General features: G+C 25.6%; 2 protein-coding genes across 4 annotated transcripts in view; one reads left to right on the top strand and one right to left on the bottom strand.

Moving 5' to 3' along the window:
* LOC117179497 (tudor and KH domain-containing protein homolog) overlaps positions 1–21,184 on the bottom strand; it is a 77,280-nt gene that overhangs the window by 29,805 nt on the left and 26,291 nt on the right. The gene's annotated exons all lie outside the window — the stretch shown is intronic.
* The window catches only part of LOC117179498 (speckle-type POZ protein-like), a 33,557-nt gene that overhangs the window by 10,292 nt on the left and 2,081 nt on the right, over positions 1–21,184 (top strand). Inside the window, exons 2-5 of one of the 2 annotated variants that reach the window (XM_033371365.1) lie at positions 9,986–10,177; positions 12,978–13,276; positions 16,762–17,007; positions 19,131–19,278. In XM_033371365.1, coding sequence (XP_033227256.1) covers positions 10,000–10,177; positions 12,978–13,276; positions 16,762–17,007; positions 19,131–19,278 — 871 coding nt within the window. In that variant the 5' untranslated portion in view covers positions 9,986–9,999. Of the gene's footprint in view, positions 1–9,948; positions 10,178–12,977; positions 13,277–16,761; positions 17,008–19,130; positions 19,279–21,184 lie in introns of both variants that reach the window. The other variant, XM_033371366.1, reaches the window with a different exon arrangement.

The following is a 21,184-nucleotide window of genomic DNA, read 5'->3' as shown; positions in this document are numbered from 1 at the left end:
TAACATAACCTAGCCGAATGAAATTCAACCACACGTGTAGCTATGTAAGCGTACGGTTCTCAGTCTTAAATGTGTGCTATATTTAATAGGTTAATTCGATCTGTCAAAATATGAAAGTACGCAAGAACAGGTTTGTCAGCGTAATCGGTTAAGTCAGGTTTAAACAAAGTATTCTCAAGAATTTTATAAAATTTTCGAGGATTTCAATGGCTGTAATGGAATTTAAAAGTTCCTAAAATATTTTAACAAATTTTCAAGGATTTCAGGAAATATCAGATTTCATAGAATATAGGATTTTATAATATTTAAGTTGGCTTTGAAGTGTTTACGCACAAAGAGTGAGCAATTCTACTTAATTCAATGGTTAAAAAAGTAGTTCTTATTTAATTCATCTTGAAGTATTTTTAACTCACTTTGAATTCTTAAATATTTCATCAAATTCTTTTGAATTTTTCTAAACTCATTTCAGACTTCCTGGAGTCAATGCATTTTTTCATATATTTGAATTGTTTCTAATTCACTTGATTTTTTATTTACTCTAATTTCACTGAATTCGCTGGATTTTTTGTTGCATTTCTTTCATTTTTCCTAACTCTTTTGAATTCTTTTTTAATTCAAAAGAACATGAGTCACAGTATTAATATACATTCATCACTCTTTTCATGTAAATTAATAACAAATTTATCAGTAAAAATTTAAGATTGTTTTATTCAATTTATAAAATATTTCATATGAAAAATTGTAGAATATTAGAATTTTATTCTGTAACTACCCTGAAATTAGCAAGATTTTCGAAAAATTTACAGAATATTGCTTTAGCTAAAAAAAATATTAATTCGTTTGAAAATGCAACGCGTTAAGAGAACTTCATCGAGAAAAAAATAATTAGAATTAGTGTTTCCCAATCCTCTTTTTTGTAATCATTAGGTCGATGATCTAAGTGTTTGTTTCTTTATGTTAATTGTTGAGTCATACATGCTAAAATCACATATGTCGTATGTTGTGATCTCACTCAAGCTTCAATTCACTTAATTATATACTTTCTACCCCCCCCCCCCAAGCAAACAATCTCTAAATAAAATTACAGAATTATCTACCACATCATTTGAGATTTTCAAATTCAAACTTATTTCAGGCCTTGGACGCACCACACTATTTAAACTATTTGACATTTTCTTGGCGATAACACTATTTTGTTACTATTACGTAAAAAAATGATAACAGAGCAACTTTTTTCTTAAAATATTGTCCGCTAATGTCCCAGTCCTACGTAATTTCAGCCGACTGTTTCTAATAAATTAACAAAGTAATTCAACTTTTAACAAAGAAGTAGAATATTGAATAGAAATAGATAAATTATCAACAAAAACTGTAGTAGTTGATATTTTAACCAAGAAAAGATTTTTGTTTGAAATAAAAAATAGTTTAGTTGCAACAAAAATGTTGAATTTCCAACAAAATAGTTGAATTCTCAACCTAAACATATCAACTGTTAACAAAAAAATTGAATTTTTAACAAAACTGTTGAATTTTCAACCAAATAGTTAAATTTGCTACTAAAAAGATTAACTTTCAATACAGAAGATTAATTTTCTACCCAAAAACACAAATTCTCAACGAAGTAAATAAATTATAACCAAATAATTTATTTGCAACCAAGAAGAGTAATTTTCTACAAAAAAAAATGAATTTTCAATACAGAAAATTAATTTTATACTAAAAAAAGATGAATGTACAACCGCATGCAATTTTTTTTAATTCTCTTGGACATGCCTTGGAATAAATTAAAAAACAGAACCTAAAATCAATAAAATCCATAAAAATCCGTGGGGTCTTTTAAAATATCCTAAGATATTTCAAATTCTTTACAATTTTCTGAAATTTTTTAAAGCTTTTGAAAATTCCACGGAATTTCAAAAAATGCCCTAAAATATTTAAATTCATTAAAAAATTTTTTTAATTCCTTGAAACTATTTAAATCTATGAAAAATTCATTGGAATTTTTTTAAATATTCTGAAAACTTTAAAATCCTTTGAAATCACTTCAAATTACATATTAAAAAGTTTTGAATATACCCTGAAATATTTTAAATCCTTTAAAATCTTTTGAAAACCCTTGCAACTTTTTAAAGCTCTTGAAAATTCATGGAAGATTTTAAAAAGATACCCTACAATCTGTAACATTTTTTGAAATCCCTTCAAGTTATTGAAATAAATTGAAAATATTTTGGAATTTTATAAAATATCTAAAATATTTAAATTGCTTTGAAACCTTTAGAAATACCTTGAAATATCTGAACTTATTTAAAATGCAACGAAATCCCTCAATTCGTGTGAATAATTTTTTTGAAACCCATTAAAATTTTATAAAGTACGTGAAATTGCATTAAATCCGATATTATATAAAATCCTACAAAATTGATTAAAAATACCTTGAAAGCTTTTTAACAAATCTTTTGAAATCATAGAAATACTTGGAAATTGGTAAATTTAATCCCTTGAAATCTTTTAAAATAATCTAAAATCTTATTAATCGTAGATGCCATAAAATCATTCCATATAAGTGTGGAAATTCTTTAAAACCCCGTAAAGTTGATTAAATTCCTTAAAATCATTCAAATACTTGGGAATTCCTTGAAAATTTGTCTTGGAATTTTTTTTTTAATATCCTACAATGTCTCAAGTCCTTTGGAATCTTTTGAAAATAATAAAATTCAGAAAGAGCTATAGAGGACCAAAAAATGTCCTGACTTTTCCCTGATTTCCAGGTTTAGTCTAACCTTGTACTTTATACTTTTCAAATCATCAAATTTAGTGATAACGATTTTTTTTTAGAAATATCTTTCTGAAAACTTCAGTAAAAAGAAAATAGCCTTTTCCAATTTGTTCCACAATTAAGCTTCCATAAAAGTCAAAGTAGAAGGAAAATCAATTTACACCTGGAAATAGAAGAGAACTAACGGGAAATTGATTTAAATCCCTTAAAATTTAAATAATTTGAAATTTCTTGAAAATTTGTCTTCGAATCGTTTCAAATAACCTACAATCTTTCACATTCTTTGACATCTTGTGAAATGTTTTAGAAACAAGAAAATTCAGAAATAGCTATAGAAAGGAATTCAAACAAAAAAGGACCAACAGAATTTCCTGACTTTTCCCTGCCTTCCAGGTTTTCACTATCTGGTAATTTATACTTTAAACAGTCATCAAATTTAGTGATTACGATTTGTTTAGAAATATCTTTCTGAAAACTTTAGTTACACGAAAATACCTTTTCCCATTTTTTTCAACAAGTTACCGCAAAAGTCAAGTTAGAAGGAAAATCAATTTACACTTGGAAATAGAAGAGAATCAACTTCTAATCATCTCCACACTTACAGTTGGAGAAACATACCATTGCAAAATCTGATTTTCCAGCAGAACACTCTCGATACGAGAGTGATTAGCCTTTCGAACACGCGATGAATAGCGTACATATTCGATTGATTACGTACACTATTTCCGCCTCTTCTATTTTCAATATTTCTCTCGATGGCAATTCAATTCGAAATTTAATTTATGCAACCTGACTCGTGACACGTGGGTGTGGAAAACCGTGGAAATACGACTTCCGTGCACCTGTTTGAATGCTATCAAGAACTACTAATTGGAAGCACCTGAGATGTGACATTTTAGACGCGTGAAATTGTTATAACTTGTAAATTAGCGAATATTAATGTCACTGAAGTTCGCAACGTTTATGAACAAAATTATACCATTTTTTAAAATTACTCAAATCAACTTTCTGTTGTTCAATTATCTTGAAAATAATCTATTATTTATAATTTTTATTTTATTATTATAATCACTGTAAGGTCATATTTATTATTTTAATGGAATAAGCTATACTTGATATTCAGAAAAAATTCGAAATTTCAACCAAATTTATTTTTTAATTTTTAATTTAGAAAGTAACCAAAAATTACGGAAGATGATTTAAGGGAAGGGGGGATGATTTAATCTTACTGCTTCTTATGAATTAACGAAGTAGTTCAACTTTCAACCAAGTAGTTGAACTTTCAACCAGAAAATATGACTACTCAATAAACAATGTTCAATCAATATTCTAACAGAGGAAAGAATTTTATTTTAAATCAAAAACAGTTGAATTGGATATTTTAAAACAAAAGAGATGAAATTTCAAATAACAAAAAAAAACTAATTTTCAACCCAATTTGAATTTGCAACCAAAAAATATTTTTCAGTCAAAAAAGAAAAAAAAATTGCATCCAAAATGTCGAATTTCCATGCCAAACAGAGGAGCTTTCTGCAAACCCGTTAAGTTTCAACTAAATAGTTGAATTTTCAATAAAAAAGGAGAAATCTCAACAAAATAATTAAATTTGCTATTAAATTATTGAATTTTCTAGGCAAAAATTCGAGTTTTCTACAAAGCAGTTGATTTTTCAACCAGAAAATGTTAGCTTAGAAAAAAAATGTATTTTTAACCAAAAAGTTGAACTTATTTGCTTAGAAATTATACTATTTATTTGAAAATTAACAATTAGGTAGAAAATGCACTTTTTTATTGAAAAATCATATTTTTGGATTGGAAAATTAACTGTTTTATAGATAATTGGTTTTTTTGGCATCAAAATTAAAAAATATCGTTGAAAATGTGTCTTTTGTGACAGAACAATAATGTTTTTGGTTAAAAATTATACTACTTTGTCGAAAATTCGTTTTTTAAATATATTTTTCTATACATTAGAGTATTTCATTTTTGATTGAATATTCAACTTTTATACGTTGAAAATTGAACTATTTAATGTAAAAATTCATGTACTTTGTTGAAAATTCGTCCTTTTGGTAGAAAATTAATGTTAGTTGAAAATTGATTCTTTATGGTTAAAAATGCAGCTGTTTAGTTAACAATCAATCTGTTTTAGTTTAAGATTCAAACAATTTATTTTCTTGAAAATTCGTATTTTCTGGTTAAATTCAACTGTTTTGGATTTCAAAATAAAATCCTTTTTGATAATGATCATCTTTTTAGTTAAAAATTCAACTATTTGGTTATTAATATAATTATTTGGTTAAGGACTAAGTTTCTTTATTGACAATTTGTATTTTTTTTATTAAAAATTTTTCTCTTTTGTTAGAAAATGAATCTTTTTATTTGAAAATGGAATATGTTCCGCCTTGAAATCTTAGGAATTTAGGAGTTTCATATTGAACTCAGTATCCCTACAATTATTATATTTTATTATTTTAATTATTGAAACGAATTTCTCTGCATTTGACTGGATTGTTGATCCAAATTAAATTTAGAAACAAAATTAAATTTAGAAACAAAATTAAATTTAGAAACCAAATTAAATTTGGAAACAAAAACAAACAATCGACACGCACTAGTAAAGGCGTGCGTGATCTTATTGGTAACGGTTCAATTAATCTTTTTAAAGCTCAGTTTCTTTTTATTAAAAGTAGCAATAGTTGAAAGAACGATAGAAGAATTTTATTTGCATACATTAATGAAAAAAGTAATTCTATATAAAAGTTTAATTCAACAGTTTATGAATTAATTTTTTTATAAAAGTGATAATTAGGATGCATGTTAAATGCGCGTTTAGATATTTTTTTGGTTTTTGATACTTTTGTGAAATAGGAGAAATTGTACGACTTTTCCCAAAAATACGGGAATAATAGGGAAACAAATTCTTTTTGAATAACAGTAGTATATAGGTATCATATTAAATTCAACATGAAACCCTTAAGAATTAAAGTCGAAATATATTGCATTTTAATAAAATAGTTGAAATATACAAAAATAGAATAATTTTTTTCCAAACAAAAAAAAATTTTGAACAAATACTTGAATTTCTAACCTAAAAAGATAAGTTTTTAACCAAGAATATCTCTACAAAAAAATATGGCTTTCGAACCACATAGTTGAATTTTCATAATATCAATAAGATACATTTTTTACCGAAAATGGAAAATTTAAATTTTTAGTTTAAAAATTACTTTGTAACAACAACAAAAACGGATTTTCAACAAGATAGATAAATCTTGAACCAAAGAGATGAATTTTCAACTGAAATTGATATTTTCGTACAAAAATATATTAAAAAAAAAATTAAAATAACTTTAATTCAATTAAAAGAGACGAACTTCTAACAAAATAGTTGAATCTCCAACCAAAGCAGATTAAATTTGCAAACAAGAAGATTTATTTTCTATTAAAAAAGACGAGTTTTCAACCAAAAAGATGATTTTTCTACAAAGTTATTGATTTTCTAACCTGAACATATAGATTTTCAAGAAAAAGGATAATTTTTCAACAAATAGTTGGATTTTCGACTAAAAAGGATAAACTTTTAACTAAAACTGCAACAAAATTTCCACCTCAAAAAAATAATTTTTAATAAAAAAACGAATTAAAACTAAGACTTAAATATGAACGTTTTCAAATTAAGCCCTGAGGGATAAAACAATTTAAAATAAAAAATTGTTTTCGTTTTTAAACTTGTAAATAAAAAAAGATTATTTTATTATTTTATTTCGTTCTACAAAGAAAGTTTAGGTTTCTTCATTTACGAAAAAGTAACAGAAAGAAGAACCTTACATTTTGATAAACCTTTACATTAATTAAATTGGCCGAATGACAAGATCAGTTGTAAATCTCGAAATTCTTGTTTGAATTTTGGTCCAATCGCACAATTTCATAAAGTTAATTTTTAAATATATTTATTACATACTCAGTGAAAATTTCAATTAGACTGCTATTTCTATTACAAAAAAAAAAAGATTTTTTCTACTATTTGAATACTTTGAAAATCCTATATTTTTTATCGAATCAAGAAACTGCATAACTTTTAAATTAGGTTCATGAAATTAAGCCATTCAATTTTTTTTTCTTATTTTGCATAATATATTATGTTTAGTCATATATTCATATATGCTTAGACAGATTAAAATTCGAAATTATCTAACTGCCTAATTTTTAATTTTATATTATTCGACTTGAAATATTTTCAAGATAAAATATTTAATTTTCAGTAACCACTTTAAAAGATGTATAAAAACATTGGGAATAATTTGTTCTACCTGTATCCCTTTAAACAAGAGAAAACTACCTACAGAAATCAATACAAAAGAATTTGTTTTCTTCAGTCCAGACCTCTTCATAAAGTGACCCTTTTTATTCAGTTTTAATTATTAGGAATAATGCAAAGCAAACTCGCCTTCATTATTCCTAAAAACCACAATTTAGTTTTAAGTTAAGCATTTTTTAAGCTATTTCAGCTACCTTTAAATGATTCCAAAATCAGGTAATATTTGTTGTAATATTAACATAATAACAATATTTATTTAAATTTAAACTAAAGAATCTTCAATGGGAATCAGATCAAATCTGTTAAAAATGGTATCTGATAAAAAGGTAATCTGAGAAAGGGGAAACACAGGGGAACCCTGAAGTAGAGAAATGAGTGTAAAATTTGCGTCTATCTATAAGAAACGATTTATGAACATTCAAACCTTTTTATTAGACCTTGCAATAAACTCCCACACACGTCTACCTTGGGAATTCCAAGAGCACACCGAAGTACGACTACAACGACCCACTAAACAGGAACGAACAATTTCGAGGTTGAATTGGCTCAATTCCAGCAGAATCAGTTCTACTACCATTGAATTTACACCTCGTACATACCAACTTTACACTCGTATCATTCAGTACAGTCACAAACTTCTCTCAATTTATCGAATGTTTACGTTTCCGCATCCTGCCTCATTCGCTGCAAATAAAACATTTCTTCAAACAAAGAAAGGTTTTATTTAACTAAAGAAAGTTCTTTTTCTGCCATTGGTAACTTTGAGTTTAAGAACTTTTTGAAATAAAAATGCCTAAATTCACCAAATATATCAAATTTATCGAATGCAGTTTAAAGATGTTAGAGCATTCGAATTTCGGTATCTTTGAGTTTTTAACATATCCAAAATTGGAATAATTCCGATCTAAGAAGTTAAAATTCTCTAGTCTGATACAAAATTTAAATTTAAGATGAATTAATCAATAAAAAGATAGCTGATGAAATGAAAAATTATAAGCAACACTGAAAAACAATTTCGGTATTGTGAGAAGTGAATTAATGTTGTGGTTTAGGCTTTAGGAAGTCTGAAGCCAAGTACATGGATTGCTTCTGCGATGCGCCTAATAATAAACCAGAAATACAATTAGATTGGGAACTCAAGATAATCAGCGCTCTAGCGAATTCAACTATTCAAAATCATTATAGCTTAAATTTCCTCCAAGCTTTACAGATTAACTTATTTTCATAGTTATCAATATTTATCAAATTAAAAAATATAAAAATTATTAAATTAATATTTACGATATTTTCTAGAATATTTATAATGACATAATTTAAATCCATTCATAGACGTACATATATAGGGTTGCCGCAAAAATTCCTTTTCAAAATTCCCTCTTTGAAAATAAAAAAACAGGGTGGCCGTTTTAATCAAAGAAAAAAAAATTATAATTTTTAACTTTGATAAACTATAGATTTCAAATATTCAGATTTAGTTCCAAAAATATAAATCCACGTTAACATTTTTATTACTCTGAATTAAAGAATCAAACAATGAATTTTAACATTTTCAAAATTATATTCTTTTAGGTAATTTTAAGCTACAAACATTAAAAATTGAATAGTTATTTTTTTTAACTAAACAGTTCTTAAATTAGAAGTAAATTTTTTCAAATTTCAATTTATTTTGGAAATTTTTTCAGAACTTCTAATTATCTTTTACAATGAATTGAATTTTTTCTATAACTTTTAGAAAATCTTGCAAATTGATAAAATAAACCCGTTTTTTTTATCGGAAATTTTCAACTTCAAACGCTTTTAGTTTTTAATTGTATAAGTATTCAAGAATGCATTTAAAATTCTTTAAATTAAAAATATACGCTTAACCCTTAAAGGGCACACTTCCGTAAAATTCCATAAATAGCATACTGGGTGTTTGGCACCCAAGAGTATTGAAACGTGTGCTGTGCCGACGGTATTCGATAGTTTTTTACAAAAAAAATCAATTAATGATGTTTAATCTATATAGTTTAAGGAGAAAAAGGTTTTATAACAGTTTTTGCAATTTAAAGTAGTTAAAAAAAATCCTTTTTGGAAAGAAATTAAAAAATTGCATCTTTCACTCTAAAATTCATAAGTTTTTAAGTTTTTGATATTTTTTCTTTAAATGTTACTTGAATACTTCCGAGATACGACGCTTCAAAGATAAAATTAGTTTTGTAGTGTTCCTTCCAAAGAAGGTATTTATTCTAAAAAATAAAAGCTTCAATTCAATGAAAAATGAAACACTGCACTTTGCATGAATAAACGCTTTTATTGATCTTAAACTGCTTATAAAAATGATAAAAATCAAAATGTGAAAATGAAATAGAAAAATAGGTTTTCATGTCATTTGTTAATCTGGCGCCATATTTTCCCTTTTCTTGAATTTGGTACGTTTTTTTAAAGCGCAAATAAGTCGTTGAGTATTTTAGACCCAGTATGCCCTTTAAGGGTTAATATGCTGAAAATGTGTAAAAATTCCCCAAAAATTTAAAAACTCTTTGGAATACCTTGAAATTATAGAACTCTATTCAAAAATCCTTCAAATCATTTAACATCCCCTAATATATTTCAAAATTATTTTTTTTTAACCAGAAATAGTTATAAGACTTGAATTAATTAATTGTTAACCCATAGGTTAACCTTACTGAAACAAAGTGACTGAAAGTGACTCTGTGGTAACCCTGATTATTGACTTTTATCATTTTTTTTGCCTGACGTTTCCCTGAGCAACAAAATTCCCTGACTTTTCAGTAATTTCTCCTCACCTTTGGCCACCCTTATTTATATCTGATCACAAAATAATTAAGAAAACGTTTGAATACTCTAGGTAACTATGATTCAAAAATATAATTTTTGATATTCAGAAGGCACATTTGGAATGGAGTTGCTGGTGCCAACAGTTTCGGATATCATTTTTAAATATACCTGGCCCATTTCTCGTTATAAGAAAACAATAGCTAAAAGCAGTAACATTGATAGTCAGCCTTTTCATATCAACGTAAATGGAATTCACAGCACCTGGACTCTTTCGATTCGATTTTGGAAGGGACCTGAAGGTAATATTTTAATTCATTTATCATCACTTTCCTCGTCAGTTAATAACTACACTGAAACCTGGATTTCCGTAAAGTGGATTTGTGCGTTCCTAGAACTGTTATGGAATCCACAGTTTCGTGGTGAGAGGAGCCGCGGGACCAAAAGAGAGGATATTCTCAATTGCATCAGATTGCGTCATCAGGGTGGCCGAGTTAATCGAAGAAAAAAATTCCCGGGCATTTCCCGGTTTTTTCACGGTTCGCAAACATTTTTCACGACCAATAAAATTTAAAAAATCAAACTATATTCTAAACATTTTTCCATATAGAGTAATAAACAATAAAGAACACTTTAAAGGATTCAAAGTGGAACCTTTGAATTCAAAATTTTTTAAATTGAAGTTTAAAAATTTTCAATTCAAAAATTGTGTATTCAAATTCTCAATGAATTACAAGTATAAACTGGAAGGTAGTAACACTTTTCAATTGAACAGTTAAGTGAAATGCAAATAAACTGCAAAATTTAGAACTTTTATAAATTATAGAGTTCAAAGATTCAGATTAATTTCCAAAAATATAAATCCACGTTTACATTTTCAAGTCTAAATTAAAGAATCAAGCAATAAACTTAAAAATTTTTCAAAATTATATTATTTTAAGTAATTTGAAGATAGACATTTTAAAAATTGAAAAATAATTTTTTTAACTTAACAGGTCTTAAATTAGAAATTGAATTATTTGTATTCTAAATAGTCTAGGCATCCTTCCAAAGCTTTAAAATTTTATTTCAAAATCTTGAAAAATCTAGAAGTGGTTTAAAATTTTTCCAAATTTAAAATCATTTTTGAATTTTTTGTCAGAACTTTTAAATATATTTTAAAATTAATTGAATTTTTTCTATAACTTTTAGAAAATCCTGCAAATTAAAAAAAAATTAAATTTGAATTTATAATTCATAATAGAAGACTTATTATTTGTAAAAATATTAGAGTAATATTAAGAGATATTTAGAAATTTAAAAAGGATTCGAATTAAATTTAGCACTTGAAATAATTTGAAAATAATTTAAAATAAAATTTAGATTTTTGCAGATTTCAAACAAAAATTAAAATATTGTTTAAGAATTGTGAAAGACTACAGAAGGATACAAATTTTCTTAAGATTCTTAGATAAATTGAAAATGATTCTTCACTTTGAAAAATTATTGTAACAGAAAGTTTAAGAAGTTTTTAAGATATTTAAAAAATCATCAAAGAAGAAAATGGAAGATTTGAAGGATTTTATTTAATTTTCTGGATTTTAAAAAATTGTAGGAAAATTTCGATTAATGTTAAAATATATTTAGAAGTTCTGAAAAAAATGTTAACACACTTCGTTTGAATTACTTGAAATAATTTCAAGTTTTTAATTAATTTTGAATCTTTTCAAAAATGTTACGTATCTCTTAAAATTACAAAAATTTTTTCTACAAATAATAAGTGTTCAATTGTTATTTATGAATCAAAATTTAACAATTTCACTTATAAATTAAATACTTTTTAAATAGAACAATTAAAATTGTAACACTAAAAGATTAAAAGTTCGGCGGAAAGCTAAAGATCCAAAGCTTTCTATGTAAAACAATTCAGTTTCAAATTGTTTTATTTTAAATATTTGGTTTCAATTTACTTGTCCTAAATGAAAAGGGAAACATTGCTAAATATTAAATACTCATTCTTTTTCTACATTAAGAAATGTCAAATTAAATGGGATAAAAATTAAATAATGCAGACTCACAATATTTTAAGTTTAATAAAAACCTTTAATTATGACTATATTATTATGGATTTATTTTTAAGTTGAAAATAAGAAAACGCACGCTTATATTTTTTAATCGCTGAAAAAGTTCATAGAAATAATGTATTAATGAATTTATTGATTAAATTTAATATAAAAAGATAATATAAAGGAATACCTGAAACTCTGAATTAAAAATATATTATTGATAAATCATGAAAATTTTTATTTAAAAATAAAATTATCGGCATCAATGATATATTAATTTCAATTCTTATCAAGACTTACGAATTGAAACAGTTACAATATGGAAATTCTCAAATTTTTAACGGATCTAGAATTGTTTGGTCAAATCAACTATTGTTCAGATTTCTATACTTAGAGTACAGATTCATTTTAAAAATAATTTATTTATTTATATTTACATTTGATGAAATAAAACTGTTTTTTATCCAAAATTTTCAACCTCAAATGCTTTTCATTTTCAATTGTTTAAATCCTCCAAACTGCACATTGATTATTTTAAAAACTGTTCAAATTGAACTTGGGCAGATTTTTCTTCTGAAAATTCGTAAAATTCCCCGTTTCCCGGTACGACAGCCACCCTGTTTTTTATTAAAAAAATCTTTGATTTTAAAAACTTCTGATTTTTATTTTTTTTAACCTTTAACACTACATTTTAAAATTCTTTTAATTAAAATATATGCTTAAGAATTAAAAATCTGAAATGGAAAATTTCCAAAGTGAAATATTTTCGAATTAAGCATTTTAAACTAAATGATATAGTAATTTATAAAAATCACAATTTAGGAAATTCTTTAAAAACGGTTGAAATCAAAGTTGGACAAAATTTGTAGAATAAAAATTTTGTAAAATTCCCGGTCAAAAAATAAATTCATGCGGCCTTACCTGTTTACGTACAGAGTCTATGGATTGGTGTCTTAAGGCCAGTGCAAGCCATGCTCAAAATTGTGTAAAAATCCAGGTCCCAGTGTATTTGAAAATTGTTACAAGTAACAAATTTTAAGAAATTCTTTCCTTGCAGGGAAAAGAGTAACAAATCCAGTAGTTTTATGCCTAAATATGGTCAAATGCGCAGTGGAAGAAACAGAACAAGCAAAAATCAGGTTTCAATTTGCCGTTTTCAATTCGGACGTAAATCACTGGGAATACTGTCATGTTAGTAGAACGATATTAGAATTAAAATCGACAACAGACATAATATCTCTGGGATACCGAGACTTGTCAATAGTCGACAGGCATTTGAAGAAAAATGGCGAACTCGTGGTGATGGTAAAAATACAAATAATCCAATGCGAAAGCGAAAAGCATTCTCTGGCACAGGTAAATTTCCCTGAGTAATGATAAATTTTCGTCTTTAAACAGTGTGTCTACTCAAATCGCGGAAAAAAATACCTGACAATTCCTGGTTTTTTCCAGGTATCTCAAGTTTTTTTTAAGTATAATTTTTCATAGTACGAAGCCATTCAAAGAATTCGCATTTATTGTAAACAATCGACTCAGAATATGTGTACAGTTTCACGAGTTTATTATAAAAATGTTGTTTTTTCCGCTTCCAGAGTTTCTAATTAAATAATACTAAAAACATAATTAATTTTTTTTTTGAATTTATGAATTTGAATATATTTTCTACCATATATTTTCTACCAAAAAGATAAACTATAACAAAAAAGTTTTACTCTAAAATAAGTTCTTTTAATATCAATCAAAAAGATGAATTATTCTCTAAAATTATGAATATTTAAATAGAATCTAAATTTTCAATCAAAAAGTTGAATTTTCAACCAAAAATTTAATAGTTAAATTCTCAGTTAAAAAAATTGTAGTTAAACCAAAGAGCTGAATTTTCAAATAAATTATGAATCTTCAACTGCAACAGTTGAATTTTAAACAAAATAGTTGAATTTTCAATGAAGAAGATTAATTTCCCCCAAAAAGTACGAAATTTTAACAAAAAGATTAATTTTCAACCAAGAAGAATAATTTTTACAAAAAAAAAAAGATAATTTTTCAACCAACAATTGAATCATTGAATTTACAGTTAAGAAATTGATGTCCAACCGAAGAGATAAATTTTCAATTAAAATTATGATTCTTTAACTGAAATATGTAGTTGGATTTTAAACCAAAAAGATTGATATTTAACTAAAATTATGAATCTTCAAATGAACTAGTTGAATATTAAACCAAAAAGATTAATTTTATACCAAAAAATACGATTTTTCAAAAATATTCATGGATTTTCTACAAAATATTTACATTTTCAACTAAATTCAAATTTTCAACTAAAAAATACAAATTTTCAACTACAGAGTTGGATTTCGAATTACAAGATACGAAAATTTTCAACCAAAAATTGAATGGTTAAATTTTCAGTTAAGAAAAATTAACTTTTAACCAAGCTGATGAATTTTCAACTGAAATTATGAATCTGCAACTGGAATAGTTGAATTTTAAACCCAAAAGATGAATTTTCAAGTAAAATAATGAATCTTTAACTGTAATAGTTAAATTTTCAATCAAATAGAGGAATTTTTTAATCAAGAAGATTAATTACTATCAAAAAATACCAATTTTCAAAAAAAATACATGAATTTCCCACTAAAACTAAAAATTTTTTTTGAACCAAACTGATGAATTTTCAACTAAAACGATGAATGCTCAATTGAAATAGTTGAATTTTAAGCTAAAATGATTAATCTTCAACTGGACTAGTTTAATTTTAATCCAATAAAGATGAATTTTGAACTAAAATGATGAATCTTTAAGTGGAAGAATTCAATTTTAAACAAAACAATTTTTTTAAACCAAGAAGATTAATTTCTACAAAAAATATCATTTTGAACCAAAAATTATATAGTTAAATTTTAGGTTAAAAGAGTTAATGTTCAATCAAAGAGATGATTTTTCAAATAAAAAGATGGAATATTCAACTCTAATAGTCATATTTACGGCTTAATAAAGAATTTCAACAAAATATTAAAATTCCCAACAAAGTAATTACATTTTCATTCCAAAAAAGAATTAGTCAAAAAAGAGAAAAAACTGAAAACAAACTGTTGAATTTTCTAGCAAAGGAATGCATTTTCAACCAACAAGATTCATTTTCTACCAAAATGATCGAAATTTTAACAAAATGCATGAATTTTTAATCAGAGATTTGACTTTTCAACTAAAAATGATCAATTTTCAACGAAAAATAGAATACTTGAAATTTCAGTTAAAAACATTAATTTCGAAAAATAAAAAGAATTTTCAACAAAATAGTTAAATACAGTAATATAAAGCTACTTTTACAAATAAAGAATCATTGTAATTTAATTTTATATTGCAATTTTTAAAAAATTAGGCACGCTTTCAAAAAAATTCCGACATTTTCATTTAAGAAATTATTAAAAAAATAGTGCCATGTAATTTTTAAATATTAAATGAAGGGCCTCTATTCGTCATGTTTGTATTAAATATTATTTATCAAAATGGTTTAAATCTGAAAATAACTACGTATTATTTCTAAATAACAACATTTTTATAAAAACGTGACAATTATGACCTCAAATCATTTTTTTATTATTTACACTTGGGTTTCTCTTCTAAAATTTGTTCCTATAATAATAAGGAATTTTTTGTCAATTTTATGTATCTAGTTAGAGATTAAGTAATTTTGAACTTGACTTTACACCTAAATATCCTTAAGAATCCCTTAAATCTGTGGAGATCTTCTAAAAATTCATGGAAATCTCTATAATTTTTTGAAGTCCCTTGAAATGTCTGAAATCCATTGAATTCCTTATAAATCGATAAATTCTCTTGGAATCTTTTAAAATATTCTAAAATGTTTAAAACTCTTCGAAATACCTTGAAATTGATCAAATCGCTTAAATCCTGTGAAATGCCTCGCAATCCCACAAAAATCGAGTAAAATACCGTTACCGTAATATCTTTCAAAAATTCCTTAAAAATGATGAAATTTGTGAAATCATCTGAAATCCCATAAAACCTGACTACGAAATTTGTAGAAATCCCATGAAATCCCTCGGAATCATTTTAAATTCATTTCAAAATTTTTAAATCTATAAAATCCCCTAATACCCCATAAAATCCCATGAAAAATGTAGAAATGCCTAGAAGTGCATTCGAATTTATTCCATTTTATTTATACTCGTTCTCTATACACTCATTCAAATTTCTTAAATTTCGTAAAATGCTCTAGAAAATTTCAAATCCTATGAAATCCATTGAAATTTTGCTAATCTTTAAAGGCCATGGAGATCCTATATAATCGCGTAAAATTTTGAAATTTAAACGTATTTTAATAACTACATTTCGCAGCTTTTAAACTTATTAATTAACTTATACTTACAGTTGATCAGCTTAAAACGTTTTTTATAAAAAAAATTCAATTTCAAACGCTTTTACTTATTGAAGTTTTGAAAACTGAATTTATAATTTTATAAATTGAAAATGCAGAACTTAAAATAAAAAAAAAATTAATTTAAAAGATTTTAGAATTACACATTGTAAACTATATTATTTTATAATTGAAAAGGTTAAAAACTGAACACAAAATTTTTAAAAAATTTGAAATTAAACTTATTTTAAACTGCATTATATCATGTGATATATTTCAAGTGAATGGATAGATTTTACTTTTTAGAATTGTTTAACCCGGTCTTAAATAAATTCACTCTCATTTCCCGGTTTTCCATTCCAGCATCCTCCTTGAAAAAATGTTTTGTTTAAATAGTAGCAAAAATTGATTCAGAGGCCTGAACTTCATATAAAGAAAATAATTAAATATTTTTTCTTAGGATATGGCAAGACTTTTGAAGCACACACGAGCTGCGGATACAAAATTGACATGCGGGGGCACAAATAATACAGAAATTCCAGTCCACAGTAGCATCATCACAGCTCGTAGTGCAGTTTTAGCAAATATGATATCACCTTTAATTGAGCAGGAATCGGAGACGGAATCAGGCTCAAAAACGAGGAAAAATTGTGAGACTGGATCTCAAAAGAAGCATCTTGGAGAGCAACAAAATGAAAATTCGGACGTATGTGTCCACGCTGTAGAAGAAAATTAGAGTGTTTCTAACGAATCGTAGAACAGAGAAAGCATGTGCTTACTCGAAACTAAACATTCCATTAAGCAATATAATTATGCTCAGGGTTGCCACAGACTAATCTACTTGACAAAAGTGGAAAAGTGACTAATTTACGCTAAATATTTGATAAAAGTGACTAATTTTTAACACAAAAAGTGACTGAAAGTGTCTAATGTTCACAAAGAGGCCTGTAATGTCAATAGAAACACAAAAACAACTAAAAAATTTATACTCCATTGCCACGAATTTTACCACAAACTAAATTCTTTTTATTAGGAACTAGAAAGATAGAAAATTATAAATTAAAGTAATGCAAATCTTTTAAATGACTACAGTCTGTCATGCTTTTAAAAAAGGTAAATAGGGTGATTTTTCGCGAAATGGGGGAATAAGTTCTTTAAATTAAAATTAAAGTAAGTACAATATTGAATTTAATATTAAACCCATTCAATTCCTAAATTTTTAATAAAAAATATTGTAATTTCAATCAAATAGATTATTTTTCACTTAAAAAGGTGAATTTTCAACCGAGAAAATTAATTTTCTGCTAAAAAACACTAAGTTTCGAAAATATGCTTGATATTTTAATAAAAAGTGCAATTTTATACTAACAAAAGATAAACCTTCTTTAAAAAAATAGAATATGTGGTTCAATTTTAATTCAAAAAGAATTAACTTAGAAAAAAAACAATTCTCAAAAAAATAGTTAAATTTTCAAACAAAAAAAATTAATTTTTAATTACAATGATACAATATTTTATAAAAAATGTAACCTTCAACAAAGCAGTTTAATTTTCAATAAAAAAGACGAATATTCAAGCAAGTAGTTCTATTAAACAAAACAGATTATTAACTTTTAAACAAACTGTTGCATTTTAAACAAAAATAGATGGAATTTTTACCAAAAGAAAATAATTTTCAATAAAATACATGAATTTATAACCAAACAGTTAAATAAGCAGCCAAAACATTATTTTTTGACCAGGGAAATTAATTTTCTAGCCAAAAAAGAAGATTTTTCAACAAAATAGTTAAATTTGCAAACAATTAAATCAACTTTCAACTAAAATTATGAATATTTGATCAAAAATTTGTTTTTAACAATGTAGTTTAATTAAAAAAAGGCTATTTAACAAAGTATTTTAATCCTGAACCAAAACAGATTATTAATTTTCAGACAAACAGTTACAATTTTTAATAAAATAAATGAATTGTTAATCATATAGTTATATTAATAACCAAAAACTTTTTTTCAACCACAATTAATTGTCTACCAACAAAAAGAAAAAGAAGAGTTGAATTTTCAATAAAATTATTATATTTTCTATTAAATAATTAAATTTGTTACTAAAAACGATTAATTCTGGTCCAAAAAAATGAAAGTAACTTTTCAAACAAAGAGAATTAACTTTCAACCAAAAACAGTTGGATTTGCTTATTGGGTTATAATAATTCCGTTCGCATTTAAGCAAACAAAAAACAAGAAAGGGGGAAGTTTCTTGAGCATAGGGACAAAAAAATTCTTCGAAAAGGTTAAAAATAGGGGACTTTTTTTTAGAGATAAAATCTATAATATGATGGATTAAAGTGACTAAGAGTGATATTTTATTTTTAAAAAGTGACTAAAAAGTGACTTTCTTAAGAAAGTGATTTGAGCAACTGTGTGGCAGCCCTCATTATGCTTGAAAAAAAGTGTGTGCATTTGTTTTGTAATTAACGAAAAATGTTTCCTCCACTAACTATTAACGACATTTCAATATTTCAGATGACCACATTGTTTTATATGCTTTTCCCTTTTCACCTGTGATTATCTTGTTTGTTGCAATTATTTTAGTACGTTTACTTATTCAATCTCGTTCTGAGAAAATAAAGAGCAGAAATTATACTGCTATAAAATTCTGATATTCGTAGATAAATGCTTTTGCACGTGATTGCTAGAAAACAATGCAGGCCACTGTTTCTTTCCACTTGCTTAATAACGCTTTCAGGTTAGTACGAAAGTAAAACTTCGATTTGCTAAAAACCATCCACAGCTTTGTGCAATGTTTAAAATTACTTTTTTTTCAATCTAGACGCACCTGAAATTCAAACTCGAGTTGCCAGATCTATCAAAAGAAGTCACAGATGAACTTCTCCGGTATATTTATAGCGACCATGTTGATAATTTGGACACCCTGGCTCCACAATTATTATTTATGGCAAGGCGTTTTCATTTACAAGGTATTGCAACCAATTAATTTAAGACCATAGACTAGCCTACCAATTTCAGGCTTATTTTGCCCCCCCCCCCTCCCCATACCTGGAAAAGTAACGTAACCCTAATTTCTTTCAGAATAGAGGTAACAGGATGACTTTTCACGAAAATAGGGGAATAAATTCTTCAACAAAAAATTAATGTAAATACCATGTTTTGCATATATTGCATTTTCAAGAAAATAGTTGAATTTTCAATCAAAAAATATTATCAAATCAAAAACGAATTAATTAACAGAAAATTAATTTTTAATTAAAACTCTTACATTAATAACCAAATATTTAAACTATCAAGCAAAAAAAAGTTCAGTGATATAGTTGAACTTTGAACTTTTCTATCTAAAATATAAATTTTCAATCACAAAGGACGAAATTATAACAATAAAATTTGTTTTTCTACCATAAAAGATGACTATCAAAAGAATTAAATTTTCAAATTACAAAAATGAATTTTCCACCAAGTAGTCAAATTTTCAAAAAAAAAAAGATTAAAGTTCAACCAAAAACAGTTGAATTTTCAAATCAAAAAGACAAATTTTTCAAAAGACAGTTGGATTTAAAAAAAAAAAGTTAATTTACAACTAAGAAAGATAAATTGTCTACCATAAAAGATGAACTTTCTAACAAAAGACAAATTTGAACCATACAAATTAAACGAAAAAAAACACGAATTTTCAATCAAACAGTTGAATCCTGAACCAAACCTATGAATTTTCAATCTATAGAAAGATGCATCTTAAATCAAATATTTGAATTTTTAACTAAAGAAGAAAAAATTTTAACCAAAAATAGAATCGTCTAATTTTCGGTTAAAAGAATTAGTATTTTTTTTAATTCAGCCAGTAGAATTCAACAATACTTCAATTTTTAAACAAAAACCTTATCAAGAATAAATTTCCACCCAAAATTGGAACAGAGAAATTTTCAGATAAAAAATTAATTTAAAAAAAAACATACATTTCAAGGCTAAATTTCTAACAAGTTTAACATTCAACCAAAAAAATGAAATTTTAACAAACTAGTCCAACTTTCAACCAAATAGATAAATTTTCACATCAATAAAACAAATTTTCTACCAAAAGACGCAAATTTTCTAAAAAATTCCGAAAGGATGATTTTTCAACTAAAACGATAAATCTTCAACAACAAAAATTAATTTTTAACAAGGTAGTTTAACTTTTGACCAAGTCGGTGAACGTTTCACCAAGAAGATTAATGTTCTACAAAAAAATGTCAACAAAATACATCAACTTTCAACAGGACTGTTGAATTATGAAAGCGCAAGATGAATTATCTAACCGTTGAATTTTCAACCAGAAAATGATTTTTTAACAAAAAAGTTGATTTGTTATCAAATATTTCAATGTTCATCAAAACAGTTGAATTTTCAAACAAAAATATGAATTTACAACCAAATATTTAAATTTTCTACTGAATTGTTATATTATCAACCCGACGAGAGAAGTTCTCTACAAAAGAGTTCAATTTTCAAATTCAAAATATAAATTTTCAACTAAATAATTGAATCATCAACCAAACCATATTAATTTCAACCAAACAGTTTGATTTTTAATTTAAAAAAAGAATTAAATTCTTAAGAAAATTTATTTTCTACTATAAAAGACTAATCTTGAACAAAATACATGAATTTATTATCAGTCAAATGACTGAATTTGCAACTAAAAAAGATCAATTTTTAATTAAAAATATCATGTTCGACTCAAAAATGAATAGTTACATTTTCAGTCAAAAAAATGTATTCTCAACAAAAAAAAATGTTCAACGAAATAGTTAACTTTTTAACCAAAGAGATGAATTTTCAACAAAAATCATTAGTTTCCAAAAGAAAAAAGAATTTTCAACAAAAGAGTTA

Source organism: Belonocnema kinseyi, chromosome 9 (genome assembly GCF_010883055.1).
Source record: "Belonocnema kinseyi isolate 2016_QV_RU_SX_M_011 chromosome 9, B_treatae_v1, whole genome shotgun sequence".
In the NCBI taxonomy this organism is placed as follows: Eukaryota; Metazoa; Arthropoda; class Insecta; order Hymenoptera; family Cynipidae; genus Belonocnema; species Belonocnema kinseyi.
Note: the sequence above shows the minus strand (reverse complement) of the source record. Positions and strands in the feature narration are given on the sequence as shown.